Source organism: Salmo trutta, chromosome 21 (assembly GCF_901001165.1).
Source record: "Salmo trutta chromosome 21, fSalTru1.1, whole genome shotgun sequence".
Lineage (NCBI taxonomy): Eukaryota > Metazoa > Chordata > Actinopteri > Salmoniformes > Salmonidae > Salmo > Salmo trutta.
Window position 1 is genome coordinate 39,680,512 of NC_042977.1, and position 16,868 is coordinate 39,697,379.

At 43.4% G+C, this 16,868-nt stretch overlaps 1 protein-coding gene across 2 annotated transcripts; it reads left to right on the plus strand.

The window, feature by feature from the left end:
* The first annotated feature begins 11,744 nt into the window (after positions 1-11,744).
* LOC115157412 (uncharacterized) lies at positions 11,745-16,842 on the plus strand. Of its 2 annotated transcripts, none has more exons than XM_029705636.1 (6): positions 11,745-11,943; positions 13,449-13,543; positions 14,707-14,832; positions 14,948-15,082; positions 15,261-15,424; positions 16,010-16,842. In XM_029705636.1, exons 2-6 carry the CDS (start codon positions 13,456-13,458, stop codon positions 16,376-16,378), a joined length of 882 nt encoding a protein of 293 aa, XP_029561496.1. In that variant the 5' UTR covers positions 11,745-11,943; positions 13,449-13,455; the 3' UTR covers positions 16,379-16,842. The 2 variants fall into 2 exon arrangements, with proteins under 2 accessions (XP_029561496.1, XP_029561497.1); XM_029705637.1 differs by having other exon boundaries at positions 11,748-11,943; positions 15,261-15,358.
* The last annotated feature ends 26 nt before the right edge of the window (positions 16,843-16,868 follow it).

Genomic DNA, 16,868 nt, shown 5'->3' on the forward strand with positions numbered 1-16,868 from the left:
TCGACGAATATGTAGTGAGGGCCAGCCAACAAGAGCATACAGGTCGCATTGGTGGGTAGTATATGGGGCTTTGGTGACAAAACGGATGGCACTGTGATAGACTACATCCAGTTTGTTGAGTAGAGTGTTGGAGGCTATTTTGTAAATGACATCGCCGAAGTCAAGAATCGGTAGGATAGTCAGTTTTACGAGGGTATGTTTGGCAGCATGAGTGAAGTAGGCTTTGTTGCGAATTCTAGATTTAATTTTGGATTGGAGATGCTTAATGTGAGTCTGGAAGGAGAGTTTCCAGTCTAACCAGACACCTAGGTATTTGAAGTTGTCCACATATTCTAAGTCAGGACCGTTCAGAGAAGTGATGCTAGTCGGGCGGGAGGGTGCGGGCAGCAATCGGTTGAAGAGCATGCGTTTAGTTTTACTTGTATTTAAGAGCAGTTGGAGGCCATGGAAGGGGAGTTGTATGGCATTGAAGCTCGTCTGGAGGGTTGTTAACAGTGTCCAAAGAAGGGCCAGAAGTATACAGAATGGTGTCCTCTGCATAGAGGTGGATCAGAGACTCACCAGCAGCAAGAGCGACATCATTGATGTAAACAGAGAAAAGAGTTGACCCAAGAATTGAACCCTGTGGCACCCCCATAGAGACTGCCAGAGGCCCGAACAACAGGCCATCCGATTTGACACATTGAACTCTATCAGAGAAGTAGTTGGTGAACCAGGTGAGGCAATCATTTGAGAAACCAAGGCTATTGAGTCTGCCGATGAGGATGTGGTGATTGACAGAGTCGAAAGCCAGGTCAATGAATACAGCAGCACAGTGTTGTTTCTTATTGATGGCGGTTACGATATCGTTTAGGACCTTGAGCTTGGCTGAGGTGCACCCATGACCAGCTCTGAAACCAGATTGCATAGCGGAGAAGGTGCGGTGGGATTCGAAATGGTCAGTAATCTGTTTGTTGACTTGGCTTTCGAAGACCTTAGAATGGCAGGGTAGGATAGATATAGGTCTGTAGCAGGTCAAGAGTGTCCCCCCCTTTGAAGAGGGGGATGACCGCAGCTGCTTTCCAATCTTTGGGAATCTCAGACAACACGAAAGAGAGGTTGAACAGGCTAGTAATAGGGGTTGCAACAATTTTGGCAGATCATTTTAGAAAGAAAGGGTCCAGATTGTCTAGCCCGGCTGATTTGTAGGGGTCCAGATTTTGCAGCTCTTTCAGAACATCAGCTGACTGGATTTAGGAGAAGGAAAAATGGGGAAGGCTTGGGCGAGTAGCTGTGTGGGGTGCAGTGCTGTTGACCGCGGTATGGGTAGCCAGGTGGAAAGCAAGGCCAGCCGTAGAAAAATGCTTATTGAAATTCTCAATTATAGTGGATTTATCGGTGGTGACAGAGTTTCCTATCCTCAGTGCAGTGGGCAGCTGTGAGGTGTTCTTATTCTCCTTGGACTTTACAGTGTCCCAGAACTTTTTTGAGTTTGTGTTGCAGGAAGTCATTTTCTGCTTGAAAAAGCTAGCCTTGGCTTTTCTAACTGCCTGTGTATATTGGTTTCTAACTTCCCTGAAAAGTTGCATATCACGGGGGCTGTTCGATGCTAATGCAGAACGCCACAGGATGTTTTTGTGTTGGTTAAGGGCAGTCAGGTCTGGAGAGAACCAAGGGCTATATCTGTTCCTGGTTCTAAATTTCTTGAATGGGGCATGCTTATTTAAGATGGTGAGGAAGGCATTTAAAAAAAAATAACCAGGCATCGTCTACTGACGGGATGAGGTCAATATACTTCCAGGATACCCGTGCCAGGTCGATTAGAAAGGCTTGCTCGCTGAAGTGTTTTAGGGAGCGTTTGACAGTGATGAGTGGAGGTCGTTTGACCGCTGACCCATTACGGATGCAGGCAATGAGGCAGTGATCGCTAAGATCTTGGTTGAAAACAGCAGAGGTGTATTTAGAGGGCAAGTTGGTTAGAATGATATCTATGAGGGTGCCCGTGTTTACGGCTTTGGGGTGGTACCTGGTAGGTTCATTGATCATTTGTGTGAGATTGAGGGCATCAAGCTTAGATTGTAGGATGGCTGGGGTGTTAAGCATGTCCCAGTTTAGGTCACCTAGCAGCACGAGCTCTGAAGATAGATGGGGGGCAATCAGTTCACATATGGTGTCCAGAGCACAGCTGGGGGCAGAGGGTGGTCTATAGCATGTGGCAACGGTGAGAGACTTGTTTTTAGAGAGGTGGATTTTTAAAAGTAGAAGTTCAAATTGTTTGGGTACAGACTTGGATAGTAGGACAGAACTCTGCAGGCTATCTCTGCAGTAGATTGCAACACCACCCCCTTTGGCCATTCTATCTTGTCTATCAGAATTTTTGCTGGTCTTCCTAAGCCAGGATTCAGACACGGCTAGGACATCCGAGTTGGCAGAGTGTGCTAAAGCAGTGAATAAAACAAACTTAGGGAGGAGGCTTCTAATGTTAACATGCATGAAACCAAGGCTTTTACGGTTACAGAAGTCAACAAATGAGAGCGCCTGGGGAATGGGAGTGGAGCTAGGGGCTGCAGTGCCTGGGTTAACCTCTACATCACCAGAGGAACATAGGAGGAGTAGGATAAGGGTACGGCTAAAGGCTATAAGAACTGGTCGTCTAGTGCGTTCGGAACAAAGAGTAAAAGGAGTAGATTTCTGGGTGTGGAAGAATAGATTCGAGGCATTATGTACAGACAAGGGTATGGTAGGTTGTGAATACAGTGGAGGTAAACCTAGGCATTGAGTGACGATGAGAGAGGTTTTGTCTCTAGAGTCACCATTTAAGCCAGGTGAGGTCACCGCATGTGTGTGGGGTGGAACAAAAGGGCTCGCTAAGACCTATTGAGCAGGGCTGGAGGCTTTACAGTGAAATAAGACAATAATCACTAACCAAAACAGCAATAGACAGGCATATTGACATTAGGGAGAGGCATGTGTAGCCGAGTGATCATAGGGTCCAGTGAGTAGCTAGGCGAGCAGGAGACACGACGATTCAGACAGCTAGCGGGCCGGCGCTAGCAGGCTAGCAGGTGGGCCTCCGGGGGACGTCGCAACGGAAGAGGCTGTTGAAACCCCCTCGGACGGTTACGTCGGCAGACCAGTCGTGATGGATCGGCGGGGCTCCGTGTCGGCAGTAAAAGGGTCCAGGCCAATTGGCAAAATAGGTATTGTGGTCCAAGAATTGGCTGATGGACCTCTTCGGCTAGCCGGCAGATGGGCCTAGCTCCAGGCTAGCTCCAGTCTAGCTCCAGACTAACTGGTGCTTGTTTCGGGGCAGAAACATTTGCCAGGAGTAGCCACTCAGATAGCAGCTAGCTAGCTGTGAATATCCGGTGTAAAGGTTCAGAGCTTGCGGTAGGAATCCGGAGATGTGGTAGAGAAAAAGCAGTCCGATATGCTCTGGGTTGATATCACGCTGTGCAGACTGGCAGGAATTGACCGGGCTGAGGCTGGCTGATGTCCGAGTTAACGGTGATGACCGCTAGCAGTGGCTAACTGACTACTAGCTAGTAGCTAGTTAGCTGGCTAGCTTCTGATAGGGGTTCCGGTTCTAAAGTGTAAAAAATAGCAGATCCGTACCACATCGGGTGAGGCAGGTTGCAGGAGAGTATATTCAGTCCGTAGATGAAAATTGAGAGTAAAAATACAAAAAATATATACAAACTATATATGAAGAAAACGATATATACATCGGACGGGACGGGACAAGACAAACAGATGTCTGACTGCTACGCCATCTTGGAATCAAGAATAAGTTCATTTCTGATTGTTTTTTTCACTAGTTTATTATCTATTTTACTTGATTTGGCAATGTAACATACACACTGAGTACACCAAACATTAAGAATACGTTCCTAATATTGAGTTCAACCCCACTCCCCTTTTGCCCTCAGAACAGCCTCAATTCATCGGGCCTGGTCTCTACAAGGTGTGGAAAGTATTCCACAGGGATGCTGGCCCATGTTGACTCCAATGCTTCCCACAGTTGTGTCAAGTTGGCTGAATGTCCTTTGGGTGGTGGACCATTCTTGATGCACACGGGAAACTGTTGAGCATGAAAAACCCAGCAGCGTTACAGTTCTTGACACAAACTGGTGCGCCTGGCACCTACTACCATACCCTGTTCAAAGGCACTTAAATATTTTTTCTTGCCCATTCACCCTCTGAATGGCACACATACACAATCCATGTCTCAACTGTCCCAAGGATTAAAAATGATTCTTTACCTGTCTTCACCCCTTCATCTACACTGATTGAAGTGAATTTAACAAGTGACATCAATAAGGGATCATAGCTTTCACCTGGATTCACCTGTCATGGAATGAAATCTTGATCAAAGGGAACAGAAATGCTGTGGTTCCCACCTATATCGAAAAGGCCTGAAGTTAGAGTTGCTGTACATTCTATCTACCCCAACATGTTCTGGGGTTCCCTTTGCAATAGATCTTAATCAACATCAACAGTCTGCCTCTTCCACTCCAGCGTCGCTCATTCTCTCAGTCAGCCTCTCAACTCACTTTAATCTATGCAGTATTTTAATGTCAACTCATCTGAATTGCAAACGAGGGAGTGAGAGTCAGACGGCAGATGCCAGACTCATTGCCAGGCCTGGAGAGGAGCAGTCTGTCAAAGTCGCTGTGATCAAATGGACCAGTGCCACTACTACTGGGATAAGGAGCACACTGTTGTGGCCCTAGCTGGACACTACTGCTGAATAATATCAATCAGATGATAGTCAAGTCTCAATATCTATTATTCAGGATAATGCTTATCTATAACCATCCTTACAGGTCTGTAGTAGTTTCATTTCAGAGCCAAGGTGGTAAGTTGTTTGTATATACATTACTTCTTCACTTTCGTTTTGTTCGATCAACCAATTCTGACGAACTCCCACAAAAACTACTGAACTTCCTTTCACTCCTTTCCCCTAGGTCTGAACATTCTAGTCACATTCTCCTCAATATTCTAACATTTGAACGTTCTAATTCTGGAACACTACCCCACTCTGAGTGTTCTGTTACTCCGTATGTGGAATCCTCAATGCCCGCCTGTTCTACATTAGAACAGTTTATCCCACTCTGCTGGAGGCAGATTCTTGATTTTTCACCACTGAAACACACAGCATTCTAAAGAGATTTGCATGGAATGGCTTTACCCTCACTCTCCCTCCCAATAAAACACACCGACAGTGGTGCTGGGCAAATCCAGTATCCGGAAGCAATGATTCATTCTCCTCTTTTGTTAATGGATTTGCCTGCCTGCTCGTCAGGTTTCATGACGACTGTATCTCTCCTCTGTTTTTTCCTCCCTTCATCATCCTCGTCCTTTCGTCTGCCTATAACGCAGTTCCAGTTAATGCTGCTTCTGACTTCCTCCTTTTCCTAAAAAGTTTTAGAAGTATGTACAGTAGAAGTCAGAGGTTTACATACACCTTAGCCAAATACATTTAAACTCAGTTTTTCACAATTCCTGACATTTAATCCTAGTAAAAATTCCCTGTTTTAGGTCAGTTAGGATCACCACTTTATTTTAAGAAAGTGAAATGTCAGAATAATAGTAGAGATGTCATGACTTCCGCCGAAGTCGGTTCCTCTCCTTGTTCGGGCGGGGCTCGGCGGTCGACGTCACCAGGCTTCTAGCCATCGCCGATCCACTTTTCATTTTCCATTGGTTTTGTCTTTGTTTCCCACACACCTGGTTTTCATTTCCCAATAACTGGTCATGTTTTAAATCCTCTGTTTCCCCCATGTCTTTGTGTGTGATTGTTTATTGTTCAGGTCGGTACATTTCCGGCTGTTCTTTTCCGGGTGCTGTTTTCACCCGTGCTTTGTGGCAACCGTTATTGTTCGCACATTGGTTTTGTTACTTGTGATATTTCTTAAGTAAAGTGCGTTGTTCACTCATCTCTGCTCTCCTGCGCCTGACTTCATGCACCAGCTACACCCACCGCCTGACAAGAGACTGATTTATTTCAGCTTTTATTCCTTCATCACATTCTCAGTGGGTCAGAAGTTTACATACACTCAATTAGTATTTGGTAGCATTGCCTTCAAATTGTTTAACTTGGGTCAAACGCTTCGGGTAGCCTTCCACAAGCTTCCCACAATAAGTTGGGTGAATTTTGGCCCATTCCTCCTGACAGAGATGGTGTAACGGAGTCAGGTTTGTAGACCTCCTTGCTCGCACACGCTTTTTCAGTTCTGCCCACAAATTTTCTATGGGATTGAGGTCAGGGATTTGTGATGGCCACTCCAACACCTTGACTTTGTTGTCCTTAAGCCATTTTGCCACAACTTTGGAAGTATGCTTGGGGCCATTGTCCATTTGGAAGACCCATTTGCGACCAATCTTTAACTTCCTGACTGATGTCTTGAGATGTTGCTTCAATATATCCACATAATTTTCCTGCCTCATGATGCCATCTATTTTGTGAAGTGCACCAGTCCCTCCTACAGCAAAGCACCCCTGAAATCCTTGCCTGTTACTGAGACTGAGACTGCATGAGAATAAAATACCAAAATAAACAATTTATTCATACTTCTTTTTTGGGAAAAGGCTTCATTTTTCTCGCTATTTTCTGTTTTATTCCCTCTTGAAAATCACATGTACAAACTTTGTACAGCACTGGTAAAAATTGTAAACGGAGCACATCTGGCCCTTATGCACTGCCGCACTGCAAATTGTTGTAGCAGCCATTATCATTGCAATCTGGGGCCACGTTCATCATCGGCAGACTGTCGCTGACTATTCGACAATAGAGTTAACAGTCACGCTTACTTACTCTGTGAGGTCATCATACCCTCTAACTGGCAGCCAGGAAATAAGAGCTAATATGATTTTACGCTTCATAATGTCGCGTTGTGAGGCAGGGCATAGAGAGTGTCCCACACGGTGGTGGACAGACACACAGTCTCTCTGCCCTCTGAACTATTTCCTCATTACATAAGGACAAAAGGGGCAGATTCAAAAGCGCCACAGCCAGCCATAGGCCTCCCTTGTGAGATAATGTGGGGCATAGGGAGTCCGGAGGCTTTGTTAGCCCACTTTACCCCGCACTGTATTCGGGGCTTCCGTAGACCTTGAAACAATCCCCAAAACTTTGGGACAAACTTGGCCGAGTTTGACTTCTCCCTATTGTACCAACAGCAATGACAAGAGGACGAGAGAAAGTCACTGTGAATCCTCTGGTTATTTTAATCAGATGAGGCGTGAGATCATTTTGTTTGGAAATGGGGCGGAAAAGGCACAGTCTTGACGATCAAACAGATAACGCCTTCGGCTCGCCAATTCTTACGAGGTCATGTCCTGAGCACTAATCAACGATGACAAATCAACTCAGCAAAACATTTTCACTTGGTTAATTAAGTCAGTTAAGACTTAAGACTTCCCATTTATGAGCAACAATAACTTCCAATGCAAACATGTCCAGAAATGCGACTGACATGTCCTGCAGCATATACAGTAGACAATGTATACTATACATACAGTGCATTCGGAAAGTATTCAGACCCCTTGACTTTTTCCACATTTTATTACGTTACAGCCTTATTCTAAAATGAATAAAATAATCATAATTCCTCATCAATGTACACAAAATACCCCATAATGACTAAGCAAAAACAGGTTTTAAAAATGTTGTGCAAATGTATAAAAAATACAAAACTGAAATATCACATTTACATAAGTATTCAGACCCTTTACTCAGTACTTTTTTGAAGCACCTTTGGCAGCGATTAGGGCCTATAAGCTTGGTACACCTGTATTTGCGGAGTTTCTCCCATTATTTTATGCAGATCATATCAAGCTCTGTCAGGTTGGATGATGAGCGTTGCTGCATAGCTATTTTCAGGTCTCTCCAGATATGTTAGATCGGGTTCAAGTCCGGGCTCTGGCTGGGCCACTCAAGGACAATCAGAGAGTTGTCCTGAAGTCACTCCTGTGTTGTCTTGGCTGTGTGCTTAGGGTCATTGTCCTGTTGCAAAGTGAACCTTCGCCCCAGTCTGAGGTCCTGAGTGCTCTGGAGCAGGTTTTCATCAAGGATCTCTCTGTACTTTTCTCCGTTCATCATTCCCTTGATCCTGACTAGTCTCCCAGTCCCTGCCACTGAAAAACCTTTATATAGACAGTTGTGTGCCTTTCCAAATCATGTCCAAGTAATTTAATTTACCACAGTTGGACTCCAATCAACTTGTAGAAACATCTCAAGGATGATCAATGGAATCAGGATGCACCTGAGCTCAATTTTGAGTCTCATAGCAAAGGGTCTGAAAAAATATGTAAATAAGGTATTTCTGTTTTATGCAAACATTTCTAAAAACCTGTTTTTGTCCTTGTTATTATGGGATATTGTGTGTAGACTGATGCGGAAATGTTTTTATTTAATCCATTTTAGAATATGGCAGTAATGTAGCAAAATGCAGAAAAGGGTCTGTATAATTTCTGAATGCACTGTATATGGTAGACAATGTATACTATACATATACAGTAGATAATGTATACCATACATATATGGTAGATAATGTATACCAAAAATATTGTAGATAATACATACTATAGAAATATGGTAGATAATGTATATTATACATATATGGTAGATAATGTATACAATACATAAACAGTAGATAATGTATACTATACATATATGGTAGATGATGTATACTATACATATACCGTAGGTCATGTACATGTATACTGTACATGTATAGCAGATAATATATACCACACCTATATGGTAGACAATGTATATTATACATATACAGTAGATAATGTATACTATACATATATGGAACAAAATGTATACTATACATATACGGTAGATATTGTATACTATTACATATATGGTAGATAATGTATACTATTACATATACGGTAGATTATGTATACTGTACATATACGGTAGATAATGTATACCATACATATATGGTAGGTAATGTATACTATACATGTATGGTAGATAATGTATACTATACATAATTGGTAGATAATGTATACTATACATATATGGTAGATAATGTATACTATACAGTTGAAACCGGAAGTTTACAAACACCTTAGCCAAATAAATTTAACTCAGTTTTTCACAATTCCTGACATTTAATCCTAGTAAAAATTCCCTGTCTTAGGTTATTTAGGATCACCACTTTATTTTAAGAATGTGAAATGTCAGAATAATAGTTGAGAGAATGTCAAGGGCGTCGTAACAATTGGACCAAGGCGCAGCGGGTAAAGTGCTCATCTTCTTAATTTATTTAAAGAAACACTTAAACAAAATAAACAAACGACAAAAAACAGTTCCATAAGGCTCCCAGGCTATACAGAAAATAACCACCCACAAAACACAAGTGAAACAAACTTAGGTTGGAGTCATTTTTCTGTATTCTGAAAGCTCTTTTCTCTATTTCGTTTTTCTGTATTTTCAAGGCCAAACTCAGTGCCTCTTTGCTTGACATCATGGGAAAATCAAAAGAAATCAGCCAAGACCTTAGAAAAAAATTGTGGACCTCCACAAGTCTGGTTCATCCTTGGGAGCAATTCCCAAACGCCAGAAGGTACCAAGTTCATCTGTACAAAGAATAGTACGTAAGTATAAACACCATGGGACCACACAGCCGTCATACTGCTCAGGAAGGAGATGCGTTCTGTCTCCTAGAGATGAATGTACTTTGGTGTGAAAAGTGAAAATCAATCCCAGAACAACAACAAAGGACGTTGTGAAGATGCTGGAGGAAATATGCACAAAAGTATCCATATTCACAGTAAAACGAGTCATATATCGACATAACCCGAAAGACCGCTCAGCAAGGAAGAAGTCACTGCTCCAAAACGGCCATAAAAAAGCCAGACTACGGTTTACAACTGCACATGGGGACAAAGATCGTACTTTTTGGAGAAATGTCCTCTGGTCTGATAAAACAAAAATAGAATTGTTTGGCCATAATGACCATCCTTATGTTTGGAGGAGGAAGGGGGAGGCTTGCAAGCCGAAGAACACCATCCCAACCATGAAGCACGGGGGTGGCAGCATCAAGTTGTGGGGGTGCTTTGCTGCAGGAGGGACTGGTGCACTTCACAAAATAGATGGCATCATAAGGCAGGAAAATTATGTGGATATATTGAAGCAACATCTCAAGACATCAGTCAGGAAGTTAAAGCTTGGTCGCAAATGGGTCTTCCAAATGGACAATGACCCCAAGCATACTTCCAAAGTTGTGGCAAAATAGCTTAAGGACAACAAAGTCAAAGTATTGGAGTGGCCACCACAAAGCCCTGACCTCAATCCCATAGAAAATTTGTGGGCAGAACTGAAAAAGCGTGTGCGAGCAAGGAGGCCTACAAACCTGACTCCGTTACACCATCTCTGTCAAGAGGAATGGGCCAAAATTCACCCAACTTATTGTGGGAAGCTTGTGGAAGGCTAAACAAGTTAAACAATTTAAAGGCAGTGCTACCAAATACTAATTGAGTGTATGTAAACTTCTGACCCACTTGGAATGTGATGAAAGAAATAAGAACTGAAATAAATTATTCTCTCTACTATGATTCTGACATTTCACATTCTTAAAATAACATGGTGATTCTAACTGACCTAAGACAGGGAATTTTTACTTAGATTAAAAAAACTGAGTTGAAATGTATTTGGCTAAGGTGTATGTGAACTTCCGACTTCAACTGTATATGGTAGATAATGTATTTTATACATATATGGTAGGTAATGTATACTATACATATACGGATAGCGCCTAGAATCGCAGGGTTATTTAACCAGTCTTACTGTAAAATATCCTTCCCAGGGGGTCAAATAGCCAGCTCTGACAGTGACTCCCATTGTACTGCACTACTATGCAGACTCTGATCAATAGTCAACAGTAGTAGTGCACTGTATGAGGAATAGGATGTTAAAGGTCGATGTTAAAGTAGTACCCTTTCTGGGGAATATGGTGTCATTTGTGCCACAGATCCTGTATCCATGGGCGAGGTCGATAGCGGGTGACCACTGACGGGCACCGTCCGGATCGCGTGCAGTACCAGGAAGGCTAACCCTGGCACTAACAATGACATGATGACTCATCTTTCCTCCCCACTAGCTAATCCTGCTTCCCAGCTATTTGCTCCCTGCACACCCAGCCCCTCCAACACTGTCTCCAACCCTAACCCATTCTTCTTCATTATTCTGCATTTTCCCATTTCTCTTGAGTTGGTATTCTATCTGCTACCACAAAAGGACACACAATAGTATACGTAATCATATTGAAATGTCTGTTGAAAGGACCCTATTCTCTCTCTTAGGTAACACCGATGAATGAAACGCACAGAATACTTCAACCACATGTCCCAGCCCCAGCCATGACCTGGTTTGGCCTCTACTTTTTGCCTTATACCGCACCCTGGTGGTCAATTCTGTAAAGTACATCCTCATATGGTATTGAAACAATGAACAGTACAGTTGTCGCCCATAAAGCATAATGGGAAAAACAATACACGTCGGTGTTTCATATTGACCCAAAATATCAAAGTCAAATTCTAAGCAGCCATGGGTAATTTCATTGACAAATAATTGAATAATTGACAATAATTGAACATGGGTTCATGCTGGTCTAGAACACACCTGTATACAAAGCAGCTCTGCAGCATCAGGAGTGGCCATTCCTGATTTAGCATAACCCTTGCTCTCCCCCCATCCCTCTTTCTCCCTCCCCCATACCTCTATCTCTGGATCTGGAAGCTGGCATGTAGTCCACCCAGCATCGTTCAACCCCTCTGGCTGACACTCAATGCTTTTTGTTTTTTCATTCTCCATGCTGCAGCTGTGCTTGGCTGTCACCCTCCACACAGAGGGTGTCACTGCCACCACCCCGGCCCCGCTCCAGGACAACTGCTCAGTGACAAAAGTCCTTGATGTTTTCTGAGGCACCCCTCATGTCGAACCAGGTAAGACGCACTCCGTCTGAGGTCAAGGGTTAGGGGTCAGGCCATACGGTTGGGGAGACAAGCTGCTATCCCAGCTGGAACATCATAGTAGCCTCTCTCTGCAACTATCCATGCCTGTTTGTGTGTCTGTTTCTCTATAGTGTCGACTCATCACTATTTTTAGGACTGTTATAAGATCAGTTCAAGGTTCAAACAGAAATGTAATGTCCTCAACTATGGCTTCAGTGGATTAGAATGTAATCATTTCGGTTAGTAGACTGGGCCTGAAGTTACTCAAGTGCTGGAGAGGTTGCCTTGACGCCTAACGCCTTTGTTGTTTGTTGTTGTTGCTTTATTAAGGTCTGTTACATATGTGTTGGTTATAATTACACAGTATATTTTATTGTAATGACTGATTATACACTGAGTATACTTATGCAATAAGGCACGCGGGGGTGTGTATATGGCCAATATACCACGGCTAAGGGCTGTTCTTAGGCACGACGCATCGCGGAGTGTCTGGACACAGACCTTAGCCGTGGTATATTGGCCATATACCACAAACCCCAGAGGTTCCTTATTGCTATTATAAACTGATTACCAATGTAATTAGGGCAGTAAAAAGACATGTTTTGTCATACCCCTGGTATACCTGATATACCACGGCTGTCAGCCAATCTGCATTCAGGGCTCGAACCACCCAATTTATAAAAAACATTAAGAAGACCTGTTAGTTCCATGACATAGACTGACCAGGTGAATCCAGGTGAAAGCTATGATCCCTTACTGATGTCACTTGTTAAATCCACTTCAATCAGTGTAGATGAAAGGGAGGAGACAGGTTAAAGATGGATTTTTAAGCCTTGAAACAATTGAGACATGGATTGTGTATATGTGGGATTCAAAGGGTAAATGGGCAAGACAAAAGATTTAACTGCCTTTGAACAGGGTATGCTAGTAGGTGCCAGGTGCACCGATTTGTGTCAAGAACTGCAACGCTGTTGGGTTTTTCACACTCAACAGTTTCCTGTGTGTATCAAGAACGGTCCACCACCCAAAGGACATCCAGCCAACTTGACACAACTGTGGGAAGCATTGGAATCAACATGGGCCATCATCCCTGTGGAACGCTTTCGACACCTTGTAGAGTCCATGCCCTGACGAATTGAAGCTGTTCTGAGGGAAAAAGGGGGGGGGGGGGGGGGTTGCAACTCAATATTAGGAAGGTGTTCTTAATGTTTGGTATACTCAGTGTATAATTATCCAGTCATCATTCATTTCATTTACACGTCTATATCGACAGCAAGCAAAAAAACATCTAAAAATAGCCACTAATCCATAGGTATGCTCTGACCAAATGCATTGACAATATGAAGGCTGTGTCTTGTTTCTACCCCCTATATACTGTAGGTGTCTCAGGAAAAAGAATTGTAACATAATTAACTGTGACAATCCTATAAATCTCTTTCTCGCCTCTTACCCTCTCCTTCCTTTCTCCCCCTCTCTTTCCTCTCTCTCTCTCTCAGGGCAGGGATGGAGAAGAGTTTTGAGAAATTTGAGGAGTTAGCCAGACCAGAACCTCCACCACAGAAGCCTGTCCGCAGACCAGGTCCAGGTCCAGGTAAGGAAGGAAGGAAGGAACACACACACACTCACAGTGACCACTGACTCAACTAAAGCTCACTGACCACAACAAAGAGCGTGAGTCAGACACTGTTTCAGTCTCTGTGGCAGACAATCAATCACAGACTGAAGTAAATATAGACCTTATTCCAAGTACCACTGGACCAGGAAACACAACCAAGCCTGGTCTCTTTTACCAGCTGTGTGACCTAAACTCAGTTTATTAGGTACCCCCGTTCACGTAAATGGTTTGGTGCTACAGACAGTGAGTCACGTGGCTTGCTATGTAAAGCAGGCAGACGGGCATCAAGGCATTCAGTTACTGTTCTATTGAACGTTAGAATATGCAAAACGAGTGACCTAAGCGACTTTGAGCAGGGTATGATCATCAGTGCCAAGCGTGCCGGTTCCAGTATCTCGGAACGCACAACTCCTCGGTCCTTGTCACGGACAGGCTATTGCGGCAGACGATCACACCAGGTTCCCATCCTATCAGCTAAAAACAAGAAGAAGCGGCTCCACTGGGAACGCCATCACCAACACTGGACAATTGAGAAGTGGAAAAACATTGTCTGGTCCGACAATTCCCAGTTCCTGTTGCGTCATGCTGATGGCAGAGTCAGGATTTGGAGTAATAAGCAACATGAGTCCATGGCCCCATCCTGCCTGGTGTCAACGGCACAGGCTGGTGGTGTAATGGTGTAGGGAATGGGGGGGGGGCCTGGTTCTAGATGGGTGTATCTAATAAACTGAGTGTATATACCATTATCTTATCTTGTAAGGTTATCCTTGGGGTCAAGAAGTCTTTACACCAAGTATACTAAAACCGTTAGGGTCCCTATTTCAGAACACTGCGGTCTAATAACATGTGAGTGGTGCAGGCTGGTGGTAGCAGCATTCCTCTGCATAGTTACCACGCCATTGAAATATGATCTCTGGTCCTATGAGCACCACAGCGTGAATTCACCTCACACAGCCTTACTGGGGAGCTTTAACTAGCAAAGCTCCTATCCTCTAGTTACAACCGAGTATATATTTTCTCTCTCCCTCATCTCATTTCTCTCACACTCTACTCACCCGTTCTGCACCACCAACACCACGTCCTTGCCTGCTCCCAATGGTGAGTATTCCCCTGGCTAACTCTGATCTGTTTCTCTGCAGAAATGTACGCTCAGGAGAGGAGGAGGACCCTCCAGGAGAGGACCATGCCTTCTCAACAGGAACCTCCAGTCATGCAGCAAGTCCCCAAGATGATGCCCAGAGAACCCAGTCTCCCTGCCAGAAGCAGTGAGCCCACCTCTCTTTCTCTCTCTCGATCTTTCAAAAACATGTCAGTCAAAGACACCTGATTTATGCTTTTATAACCCCTGTCTTTGTTTCTCTTCTTCTCTGTGTATCTCAGTGTCTCTGCGTAAAGCTATGTCTCTCCAGAACTTGAGCCAGATAGAGACACCCTGGGAAGGGGTCACCCTCAACCGCTGTCTGTTCATAGCCATCACCATCCTGCTGTTCAGCACTGGCTTTCAGAAACTACATGGCAAGTAGACAAGTGTAACCCACACCCCACTACATACAGTATACTGTATACAGTAAATCATCTCTTTTCCATAGGAGAACTGGCACACCTCTGAGGTGCTGGGAATAAAAAAAACTACTTTGTCATTAATGATTAAAGTGATTTCCATGACGGATGTGATTGTACTGTCGTCCTATAGAAACCATAAAAGGTGGACGGGGTGTGGAGGAAGAGGAGTATGACATTGCACTGACTGTGAGGCGCTCTGCGCTGAGACACAAAGTCCAACCACAGGAGGTAGTGGTACAGACATACAAAATACTCTCCCGTCTCTCTGGGCTCAGAAACCTCATTCCCGACATGGTATGGATTACAGGAGATTTGATGCCAAGCAGCACTCATAAAAGCCTGCAGTGTGCGCTGGTTTTCATCTGCACTTTCCAGATCAGCTACTACCGTCACTGACGGTTAGCTGGACAATCCATTCAAATATGGATAATTATATAGATTTTAGCTGCATGTGTGTGTATGGAACCTCACACTTCCATACAACAGGCTTAATTAGTATGGTTGAATCGTGCTTGAAATACTCGGACGTCTTACAACATTCACTGAAAACGTGTATGGGACCACAACAATTCCACCATTTATACAATTGCATCCATTTATACCCCAGAATGCATAGCTGGCGGAAAGGTACACCAGATAGTGCTCTACGCATGTCTCTGATTTGATTGACCACTTTACCAGGACAATTTTCCCAAATCGGATTCTGAAGTTTGATAACGAGCAAGATATTAACACAAACACCACAGCATTTTCAAATAGTACGTTGTTTTATGAGTATGAAGTACATACTCATGCAGTGTTAAAAGTTAGCATGCAGTACCTTTTCCAAAGATGTTCTGCACTTCTGTGTTTGCTTATAACCATTCACTGTTTCTGCAGCCTGAGACGTCTCTGTATGAGGTGCTCTTCTGGTGGTTACCTGAGTTTGATGACGATGATAATGAAGAAGAAGCTGATGAAGGGGAAACCAAACAAGGTCGTGTGAAGAAAAGGGTTCGAGAGAGGTCGCTGAAGGGCCTGAGAAGCAACACAACACCAGAGAGAAAACTTGTCAAAGGCAGAGAGGGGAAGACAAAAGATAAGAGGGCCAAGAGAGAGAGGGATGAAGAAACTAAGGGAAAGAAAAAGGGAAAACAGGCCAAGTTGAGAGATGTGGAAAAAATGTATGAGGAAGAGGAGATAAATGAAGAGGAAGATGAGGTAAAACCCAAGAAGCTACAAAAGGTTCTGAAATCAAAAGCCAGCTAATCTTAAGGCAAACACCACGCTATCTGTTGAAGCATTTTGTAAAGGAGTACAACGATAGATCTAGTTCTCCATTTGTAATTGTAAAATGAGCCCACATCACTTACAACTAATACATGCTGTTGGCTCATTGGCAGCCATTACAAGTGCCAGTCAGAAGAGAAAACAAGTTCTTAGTCTGCCATGTAATTTTTGCTTAGAATATTGAATGATTTGTGGTTTGTATTGTAAAGATGAGACTTATGATTAATTGTACGGGTGCCATTGTAAAATGACTGCTCAACTGGGGCCTCTTTATAGGAATGCTGGATGTTTCAGACTGCCTGGGCAATTTATGTAATTTTTTTGATAACACTATAAATACTGTACTTGAAGAAAAAAAACATACTTTTATGTAACATCTCATTTCTGCTACCCTAACTCCGTCACAAAGCACTGGACACATCAATAAAGCTTTCCCTGTGTAATCTTTGAGAAACAAATAAGTATTGTA